The sequence below is a fragment of the Notechis scutatus genome, chromosome 16 (assembly GCF_049901735.1).
Source record: "Notechis scutatus isolate UNSWTSFEM ecotype Mainland chromosome 16, rNotScu1.2, whole genome shotgun sequence".
Taxonomy (NCBI): Eukaryota; Metazoa; Chordata; class Lepidosauria; order Squamata; family Elapidae; genus Notechis; species Notechis scutatus.
Genome location: NC_142024.1, coordinates 8147358 through 8157917, shown reverse-complemented (window position 1 = coordinate 8157917; position 10560 = coordinate 8147358). Strand labels below are relative to the sequence as shown.

Here is a 10560-nt window from a genome sequence, read left to right as displayed (position 1 = left end):
TGGGGTGGTGGGAATATTTTTTTTATTGATTTCTCCATGTCCATCCCCCCCAAATATTGCCTTTTAGAAGAAATGCCCCTTGTGTGGAAAAAAAAGACCCCTCCCCATTTCCTCCAGCCTCCTTTTACTCCCGAGCCTCAATGAAGTCCAGGCAGCCAGCTGCTGGGTACCGAATGCCTTTGGGTTTGGTTCCCCTTCCCCAACGTTTCTATTTTATAAATTAACAGTTTTCCCTTTTGGGGGTGGGGAATCAGGTGAGGTTGGGGAATATTGAGAAGGTTCACGGTCATTGCAGAATACAGTCTTACGTTTCAATGTTCATTTTTTCCATTATTTTTTTCCTTCTCCCCTCCTCCCCCCCTCCAAAAAATGAATTGGAGAAGTAGGAAAGGATCTCGTAAGGCGCGTCTTTCTGGAGGTGAAGCATTTTTTTTTCTAGTTCTAGAGAAAAGCCAGGGCCTTTTATCTCAAGACATTTTCAGGACGACACCCCAAACCCGCTGCTGGAATCCCAACGCAGCCAAGACCCCGACAGCCGATCCTGGCGTCGTTCAGCTTTCAACCGCGTTCTCTTCTCTGCCCAAAAGAGCGTCTCTCTCTTCCGTGACCGGCAGCTTCCTCCGACGATAGGCCAGGAATTGGAACGAAATCTGAAGGTGAAGAATTAAGGACTGGACCGCAACACCCACCACTGGCTACGAAAGACTTAACAAAACACCCAAGAGGATTGTTCCCCGTTATTTGCCGCTTTGTTTAAAGGACGGAGCCGAAATCTCTCCTTGTCAGGATTGGGGCAGCCAAGCCAACGGTTGTTAGCCAATCTTCAAAAAGATGGTAATTTGTAAGCAGTCTCAGAAGGGCTAAAGGTGGGATGGTGAGATAAAAAGACAGACTTAAAGGAAGTACCTGGAAGCATAAACTTGCCTTACGTGGCCCAGAGGGCGAGGCAGAAATGTTATTTTAATTAACAAGCTCCGGAGGTGGAGCTCTCGCCTCACAGTCAGGAGGCTGTGAGTTGGATCCTAGGTAGAGGCAGATATTTCTCTCTCTGGGAATATATCTGCTGAGAAAAGACTCCACACTGGTGACAGGGAAGGGCATCCGGCCAGTAACACTCCACTCCATTCAGTTGCCCAGACTCCACCCAGCAAGGGATTATGGGGGTTGTTAAAAAGATGATGATGCTTTTGGCTCAGGACTATTTTTGCCACCCCCACCCCCCTCAATCCTAACACAACCGTTGGCTGCCGTCGAGAAAGTCTTGGAATCAAAAGTCGTCTGTCCTTGCCTGCCTGAGGGATTCTGCCGCACTGGACCTGGCACGGTTAAAAGCAGAAACACAACCACCCAACCACCACCACCACCCGTTTCCCGAAAAGGATACCACGATGTCGAGGGACAGAACCCCCAAGCTGCCAACCAGCCAGGGCAAATGGTGGATCACATAATTGGCTTCCGACTGGCCCGCATCCGGGTTTTTCATTAGGACGCTGAGCCCGTAGAGTGTGTTTCCGAGCATGACCAGAGCGAAAAGAGAGTAAGAGATTCCGGTAGTGCATTTCCGCTTGAACTGCAAAAGAGAGAGAGAGAGAGAAAAGAGAGATTGAAGAGGTAGGCTTTTGTTTGCACAGCATTCTTTAATCGTGATTAACATTAAGCCAGTTTTACTCGGTGGCGCCATTCACTGGGCTCACAACTAGCTTCACGCAAGCTTTGAAAGGGAGCAAGCATATGGGGTGGGTAAGCGTGATCTCCTTGTCTTAAATCAGACCAGTTTGTGGGAATAAACACACCAGGGTGTGGGAATACACACACACACACCCCAGTTTTCTTCCAATAGACCTCGGATAAGTCCAGGGGTGGGATCTGACTGCCATAACAATTGATTTGGGGAGCACACGCATGTGTGTCAAACCTGTGCTGTATGCGCATATGCTCTACCGGCTCCGGCAATCATTTATCTTCTCCATCTGACGAGCCGCGCTCAGCTGTGCCGCGCAAAGCAGCTGAAGAAGAAAACGCAGCCCCTAAAGGACAGCCTAGAACCCGGGCGGGCAGGAGGGCCAAACAGCAGACCAGCGAACCGGTTCCGTGTCGGCTGCTCTTCGGCGCTACCGGTTCTATAGAACCGGACCGAACCGGTAGGGTCCCACCCCTGTTTGAAATGGAGCAAGCACGTGGGGTGGGTAAAGGTGACCTCCTTGTCTTAAAATCAGATCAGGGCGTAGGAATAACCTCAAAAATCCCCGGTTTTCTTCCGACAGACCTCAGGTAAGTCTACAAGACGAGGTTTGGCAACGGTTACGCTCAGGGCTGAAAGTTAATCTTCAGGCGGACGATTGTCCCTTAAACTAGGGGCCTCCATCCTTTTAAGCAACGTTTTAAGGCCTATGGACTGGGAGCTGAGCTGCTCCCCCAAAAGAGGCCCTCCCTTCTGCAGTGGGCCTTCTTCAGCAATGCTTACGTTGGTGTAGATCTGTGGGGCCCGAGAAAGCAGGTAGAGCACCGACGAAGTGGATCCGATCACAAAGCCGCAGATCTCCTTCTGGGTGAACGGCTGTGGAAGACACCAAGGATGATTATGGGATGACAGGCCTCGTGTCATCCAGGAAGGAAGAGTCATTTTAACGGGAAACTTCACACACACACACACCCAGAGTAATTTAGTCCGTGGGTTAGTTTGGATGATCCTTTGTCCCTCCCTTGAATCCACCTGCCACCTCCAATCCAAACACTCATCTTTGTCTAGCATCCTTCCCACCAAAGGGGTGCACTTTTTTTTTTCTTTTAGATATATAGTTTTGTTAGTTTATAGTGTAACATACAAAGATAACACAAAAGCAAATAATAGGGAAATTAGGGAAGGGAAAAGGGAAGTGAATAGTGGGAGAAAGAAAGGGAAAAAAAGAAAAAGGCTTTGACTTCCTTTGGTGCAGTTGAGTAGGGCATTAAGATCCACCCTCCACTTTTTACTTTTTCATAATAATAGAAGCTAACCATTTCTACAAACAACCAATCTATCTAATCGGTAAAACCAAGTGGCATCTTTTTCCAACTCAAGCACAAAGTCCAGAAGTGGTTTCCAAGTCGAAGTAAAGGTATTTGTGTTTTTTTTTTTCCTTTAATCAGAGCAGTCAAATTCAGCCATCTCTGCTAACTCCCATCGTTTTTTGCAGCCATTCATCCATTGTGCGGACTGAGGGGACCTTCCATTTCTGTGCGTGGCCTTGCTGCCGTCAGCATATTTAACATCAAAGCTCCGAATTTTTTTCCCCCCCAAGTCTTGGTCCATTAACCCCCACCCCCCAAAAAAAGTCTCGTATTTTTTTTTTCTATATTCACTTTAAGAATTTTCTGCATTAAGCTATGAATCCTACTCCAATATTTCTTTGCTTTAATCACACGTCCACCATAGATGATTAAAAAGTCCCTTTTTTAAATTTACATTTCCAACCTTCCTTTCAGGTACCTTTATACATTCTTGGCAATTTATCTGGAGTTAAATACCAATGAGACAATTGTCTTGCAAAAAAAAACCAAATTCTTTTAAATGATAGCTTAATGTAAACTTTAAACCTTCATTCCACATATTCTCCCAAGGGGTGCACTTTTAACTTCAGAAAGAATGATTAATTTGGAGAAGACATTTCTCTTGGGAAAAGCAACCGGGGGGAGCCACAAAATGGCTTGCATTTATCAATGCCAGCCAGATCTTTTTCCCACACCTCTTTTGCTGGACGTTCAATTTCCCGTGGCCCCTGGATACAGGAGAGGAAAAAGGGGTCTGTTGTTGGGGGTCTCCAGGGAGAGAGGGAGGGAAGGGGGTCAGCACTTCCGTTCACTTTAGTGCAATCTCCCAACTACTGCTAACCTTTGCATCCTCGCCATTCCGATGGGATTGGAACACAGCGCAACCATTTGCAAATTGCAAGGGCAATTTGGTCTTTGCAAGACATTTAAGGTCGGTTCTGCCCTTAAGGGGACGCGGTGGCTCAGTGGCTAAGACGCTGAGCTTGTCGACCAGAAAAGGCCGGCCATTCGGCGGTTCGAATCCCTAGCACCATGTCACAGAGCGAGCTCCCGTTTACTCGTCCCAGCTTCTGCCAATTTAGCAGTTCGAAAGCAGGTTCAAAAAAAAAAATGCAAGTGGAAAAATAGGGACAAAAAAAAAAAATAGGGGAAAAAAGGTAACAGCATTACATGCGTCTTCGGCGTTAGTCCTGCCGGCCACATGACCACGGAGACGCGAAGACGAGCACGGATGTGCGAGGGGAACCTTTTACCTATACCGTCCCAAAGAAAAAAAACGTACCTCCCAGCCTGACGGATAGTCCACAGAGGATAAAAGTCTCCTACTTTTGAACATCCTTCCATCGCCCAGGTGAGAAGAGGCAGGTGCCCCCTGCCAGGCGGGCATCAGCGTCGCTCCCAAGACCATGAATGCCAACACGGCGTTGATCGAAGCCGAAACTGAGGAAAGGAGAAATGTTGGATTGGAGGGTTAAAAGTCTGTCTTGCTTTTTTTTTCTTCTTCTTCTTTTCTTTTTGGTCTTGTCCCAGCAAGACAAATTTACTAAAAAAGGAGGAACTGGGCTTTGGTGACCTCAACACACCATCCTTTTCCCGGCAGCTGCTCCTCGGAGCAGAAATACCAGCAAAAAACAACAACCCACAGGACCATCCACCCCTGCAGCAGGAGACCGCTATCATGCAATCTACCGGATCTAAACCTTTTTAAGAGATCTGAAAGAGAAAGGAATAAGATCTAGGGGAAGCCAGCTTTCTGCGGAGAGGAAGCCGTTCGAAATAACTCACGGAAAGCTAGATTTGCTTCCTGTTAAAAACGGCTGTCTGCTCTTCTCCTGTGCTAGGAGGAGGAGGTGGAGATGGCTCTATTTTAAGAGTTCCACGTTACAAAAAGGGGAGGAAAAAATCTATCTGCACGCCTAGGCATAAAACCACCATTCCCTCCCTCTCCTCCCCAGCTTGGCATCCAAACGGTTCTTTGAATTAAGCCCTGATTTTTTGAACCAAAATCTTGGGGATATTCTGTGCTGGCGATTTCAGACATGGGAGGTTTTAACGTCTTTCTGCCCACTGGGTGCCTCCCTCTCTCACGTTAGCGGATGTCAATGTTGTGGTTCCCTGGCAGCTGGTAGCGGAATTGGACAGTGGGGAAGAACGGGGATCAGTCTGGGAGTCGGGAGGATTCGGACGAGGGTCCTGCATCCGATGCAGGGATAGGGCCAGGACCATCTGGGAGTTACGTGCCGACTCCAGAGTCTGGCACCAGCAAGGCAGAGGAACCAGGGGAGCCTGTTCCCAGTGCGCATATGCGCAGAGCTGGCGGAAGGCAAGAGCAGCTAAGACAAAAGGGAGTAAGGTGTGGAGGTGACTGCCCCTCCCAAAGGTCAGGCCAAGATGACAAAACCTTGGCAGGAAGCAAAGTCGTTCATTCGGTTCAGAGTCATTCTTGAAGCTCTTTGAACTTCGGTTGTTGTTGTTTTTTTGTTCGATTGTTTTTTCCCCCCTAGTTCATTTGATACTTCTGTTTTTGGCAGCACTTCACCAAACTGAAAGGTGGGTGCTTATCTCGAGGGACTGTTTGAGATTAATTCTGGCTCGGAATGAAAACGATTCCCAGCGTTGCAATAAAATAAACCTTGCTTTTAAAATAGGTTTGTGTGTAATTACGGATTAGGAAGCCTGGGTCAGAACAGTCAACTTACAGGCTCTGTTCTGATTCTTGACTTTGTAATAGATGTAAAGAGAGACCATGAACAAATCGGCCAGCACGTAGTAAATGGCGGTGTATACCTGGGGAAGGAGAAGGAGAAACTTAGAGGGAATTCTGGGATAATTGAGAGAAACTTTATTTTAACCTCTGGAACACTCTGCTACAAGACAGGGCTAAATAATGGGAGAGGAAGGGGCATCTCAAGGACCCATAACAACGATGGCTTTGAGCATCTTTTCAGGGTCAAGGATTTGGGCAAGCACAACCCTCTAGGTCAAACTGTGCTTTTCCCAGTTTCTTACCTGTAGTGGCAGCTGATCAGCCAAGAAAGATCCAATTAAGTTCAGGGAATCGCCTCCAAGCCATCCCAGCAGGAAATAAACGGACAGGGCTTGGTCCATAATGCCGGTTTTACAGGCCAGGTAGAACTGACTGCGTGGAAAGGTGGACAAAGGAAGAATTAAAGAAGAAGCATCGGGGTCATCCCTGATCATCGTCACCAGCAAATTATACCATGGATTGTTGGGCTGGGGCTGATGGGAAAGGGAGTCCAGCATCTGAGAAGGAACGTGCTCTTTTATTGCGTCATTCTGCAAAGGGTGAAGTTTAAACCAGTGGCCCCCAACCTTTTTTGTGCCACGGCCCGGTACCGGCATCACAAAATGATCCGCGGCCCGGTACCGGCATCAGCACGCATGGCAAGGCGAGGCGAGCCGAGCGACTGGCCAGCCAGCCGTCCCCCGCTTCTCCCCGCCACCTTCAACTCCTCCTTTGTACCTTTGTCGATGGGCTTCGGGACGGCCGCTCGGCTCGCCTTGCCTTGGGTGCTGAAAGAATCCTCGCGCCTTAGTTTTGTTTGAAGCCGCCCCCCCCCCTCGATGAAACTAAGGCACGAGGATTCCTTCAGGACCCAAACGCCGCTTTCCAACCGGAAAAGCTCACCCGGAAGCACTTTCTCATCGAAACAAGATGGCGGCGCCCAGCAAACCGGCGGACCGGTAGAAAATGTTCCACGGACCGGTATCGGTCCGCGGCCCGGTGGGTGGGGAGCCCTGGTTTAAACCACCCAGGAGAGTCTTTCAGGAGGAATTTTGTTTATTTTATTTTTTTTGCAGCCACTGGTTGTTGCACGAACCAGATCTGCGTTTCAAGGGGTTGCTGGAGGCGATATTTCAAAAGCCGCCCACAGCCAGGCGAGGCAGGACACCAGGCTATTTCCTTTGTCGGTATCCCAGGAAATGAATCATCTCTGTTTTGTCATCCCCAATGGGCAGCCACATATTTGTCAGTCAAACGGAGGGAGGGAGGGAGGGAGGGAGGGAGGAAAGAAGGAAGGAAGGAAGGAAGGAAGGAAGGAAGGAAGGAAGGAAGGAAGGAAGGAGAGGTGGGAATAGGGAGGGAGGAAGGGGAAGGAAGGAAGGGGAAGGAAGGAAGGAAGAGAATAGGGAGGAAGGAAGGAGAGGAGAAGGGAAGGAGAAGATGGGAAGGAGGAAAGGAAGGAAAGGAAGTTGTGAATAGGGTGGGACAGAGGAAGGAAAGAGATAGGAATGAGGGAGGGAGGAAGAAAAGAAGGGAATGGGGAGAAAGAGGAGGGAGGAAAGGAAGGAAGGAGAGATGGGAATAGAGAGGGAGGGAGGGAGGGAGGAAAGGAAGTTGGGAATAGGGAATAGGGTGGGACAGATGAAGGAAAGAGATGGGAATAAGGGAGGGAGGGAGGGAGGAAGAGATGAGAAGAGGGGAGTGAGGAAGGAAGGAAGAAAAGAAAGGAGAGATGAGAAGAGGGAGTGAGGAAGGAAGGGAGGAAAGGAAGAAAGGAAGAGATGAGAAAAGGGAGTGAGGAAGGAAGGAAGAAAAGAAAGGAGAGATGAGAAGAGGGAGTGAGGAAGGAAGGGAGGAAAGGAAGAAAGGAAGAGATGAGAAAAGGGAGTGAGGAAGGAAGGAAGAAAAGAAAGGAGAGATGAGAAGAGGGAGTGAGGAAGGAAGGGGAAGGGAGGAAAGGAAGGAAGGATGGGAATAGGGAGGGATGGAGAAAGAAGGAGGGAGGGAGAGAGGAAGGAAGGAAGGAGCCAGCCAACTGACACCCCTAGCCCCAAATTCCCAGATGCAGGGTGAAGCCCACCCCCCATTTACTTACGGGAAGGAAGCCCCAGCAAAGCAGGCGATGGAGACCAGGCCCAGCACCACGCTGGCGATGTCCCAGCCATCCTGGGCGCACTCCTGGAAGACGGACAGGATCCACTCCGAACCGTTGACACAATCCGAGGCGTTCCCGCTGGGAAAGCGGGACTTGTGAGGACGAGCAAACATGGCAGGGCTCAGGCACTGGGAATCACTGCAAATTCAAAACGGCCCCTCCCATTGCGAACTGGGACCCTGTAAAGGAAGAAGAGAAGGTGGGTTTCTCTGGGATTTGCCTAACTGCAGATCAAAAGGTGAATAGAAAAAAAAAACAAAAATACCAGGTGAAAATTGATTTTTAAAAAAGAAAATACGCATTTTCCTTCCATTCTTTTCCCTTAGTCGGTCCCGGAATGGAACTTTGCATTCATTTAAAAAATAAATAAAAATAACACCGACACCCTTTTAACCTGAAGATGTTGCCTAGCCTGGTAACGAGACGTTTGGAAATCAACCCACAAGCTCACCCTCCTCCCACACCTGAGCTACAAATAAGACACCACCGTTGCAAAATAAATAAACCTAGTTCTTCTGCTGTGAAAACTAAGTAGGTTTGCAAGCTGGTGGTGAATAACTATATTCCTATCCCAACTTGCCTCCAGCTCCCATCCCAACATTTCCAAGACCAAGCGACTTAACTTAACTTCCCTCGTTCAGTGGCAGTATATCTGAAGCTAGTCCGAAAGAGGTAAATTCCCGGCCTTTCCTGGGAAAAGGAGACCCGGACTCGCCACTACCACACACACACCACTCCTGCTTGCTGTTGACTCATCCAGATGCTCTCATGTGACCCCAGCACCAGCTGACCTGGGAGCCAGCAATCAAACCTTATCAGCACTTTTTCCAGGTTCAAACTGCTTATCCAAGCGAGAAAGGGGGGGGGGCTTGCCTTCTCCCTCCTCCCCCCTTTTGGAAGACTTTGGTCTCCAGATAAGTCAGCTGCCTCCCCTCCCCAAAATACGCTGCCGAGGAAGGAAGCCCCCAACATTTCTACAGAGCCGCTTGGCAAACAGATCAAGATTAAGAGCAGAAAAGCTCAAGGCTTTGGTGATTCATCAAAAAGGAGCGAGTTCAAGATGAGTTTTGCTTTCAAAATTCGTCCTGAAAAGACCTGGTTGTGTTTCGGGCACAAAAGCCAAACCGCCATGGATAAACCAAGAAAAGGCTTGGATTCCAGGGGTTAGGATTAGGGTTAGGGGTCTGTTTAGCGCCGCCCCCCCGAACTTGCCAGAATTAGGCCAGTTTGCAGGGAAGACCCCTACCCTGTTGTGAGGTTTAAATAGAAAGCTCTTGAGTGGTTGGCTTGCTAAGGCTCCCCATCGGCCGGGGATTTGGGGGAGGTGTAGTCCGTCCCCCCCCTCCCCCAATTCTGGAATAGACGAAGGCCTTCCAATTTTGGGGGGGGGCTGCAGGGAGGGGTCTTCTACTCCCACTCACCCCCCCTCCTCCCTGTTTAGAGATGCTCGGGTTGGGAAGCCAAAGCAAGGATGCCGGTTTAGCAAGGAAAGCTCGAGAGGGTGGGGGCTTCTTCTCCCCCCCCCACACCCCCCCTCTCCCCAACCCTCCGCCTTCTTTGGGGGTCCCCCTCCCCAGTCATCGCCTCTCAGCGGGGAAGGAAGGCTGCGCTTGGCTCGTCGCCTCCCCTTTGGCCGGCGGGGCTCAAGGCCCCGCAGCATCCCTCACCTGCTCAGGTGTGTGTCCAAGCAGCTCTGCTCGGGTTCCTTCTCAGGTGGGGTGGGGGGTTATTTGGGGGAGGGAGGGGAGAAATGCAAGGGGCTGGGTTCCAAAGCGGCGCGTCCGACTCACCAAAAAAGGGGAGTTTGGGGATCGGGGGGTCCCCGATCCGCGGTGGGGACAATCCAGATTCGCACCCCGGAATTGCCCGGGAGGGCTTGTCTTTTTTTGGGGGGGTGCCTCTCGGCCAGAGATGACGGAGCCGGAGCCCGGCCCGCTGCTGCTGCTGACTCGCCCGGCAGGCTCAGCTGACCGCCGCCGGCTCCGCCTTTGCGGGGCGGAACTGGGCTTGCTGGCCGGTCCAAAGCCCCCTCCCCTTGCAGGCTCTTCCACACACACCGGTTAAAAAAAGGGGCTCCCAGCTGCTCCCACCACCCAAATCCCCTGCGCGGGTCTCCCTGCACGAAGAGCCGGCTTCCCCCATTGCCGAGTTTCGGCCCGGAAGGAGCGGGTTGCGACAAGAGAGTTGGAAAGGGAAGCTTGGAGGTCTTCTAGTCCAACCCCCCGCTCAGGCAGAAGACCTGAGATCATTTCAGACCAATGGCTGTCCAGTCTCTTCTTTAAAATAAAAAAACAACAACCCTCCAGTGATGAAGCACCCACAACTTCTGGAGGAAAGCTATCCCACTGTGTTTAAAGGAGAGAGGGAGGGGGCCTCTAGGTGCCCTCGGGGTGCCCCGCGAGGGCCCTGCTTTTCGGCCAGGAAGGAGCGAGGGTTTAAGGAGAGAGGGAGGGGGCTTCTAGATGCCCTCGGGGTGTCTTGCAAGGACCCCGCCTTTCGGCCAGGAAGGAGCGAGGGTTTAAGGAGAGAGGCAGGGGCTTCTAGATGCCCTCGGGGTGCCTTGCAAGGACCCCGCCTTTCGGCCAGGAAGGAGCGGGGTTAAGGAGAGAGGGGGCTCCCTAGATGCCCT

The 10560-nt window shown here is 50.6% G+C and overlaps 1 protein-coding gene across 3 annotated transcripts; it reads right to left on the bottom strand.

The window, feature by feature from the left end:
- Positions 1-9895, bottom strand: SLC66A1 (solute carrier family 66 member 1). 3 transcript variants are annotated; one of them, XM_087944811.1, is made up of 8 exons: positions 9599-9895; positions 7872-8110; positions 6040-6169; positions 5730-5817; positions 4313-4470; positions 2465-2557; positions 1385-1570; positions 1-650 (listed from the first exon to the last, which is right to left on the bottom strand). In XM_087944811.1, the coding sequence occupies exons 2-8, from the start codon at positions 8042-8044 to the stop codon at positions 552-554; spliced, it is 927 nt and encodes a 308-aa protein (XP_087800937.1). In that variant the 5' UTR covers positions 8045-8110; positions 9599-9895; the 3' UTR covers positions 1-551. The 3 variants fall into 3 exon arrangements, with proteins under 3 accessions (XP_087800937.1, XP_087800936.1, XP_087800935.1); XM_087944810.1 differs by having other exon boundaries at positions 9722-9895; XM_087944809.1 differs by having other exon boundaries at positions 7872-8155; positions 9599-9691.
- Between the last annotated feature and the right edge of the window lie 665 nt (positions 9896-10560).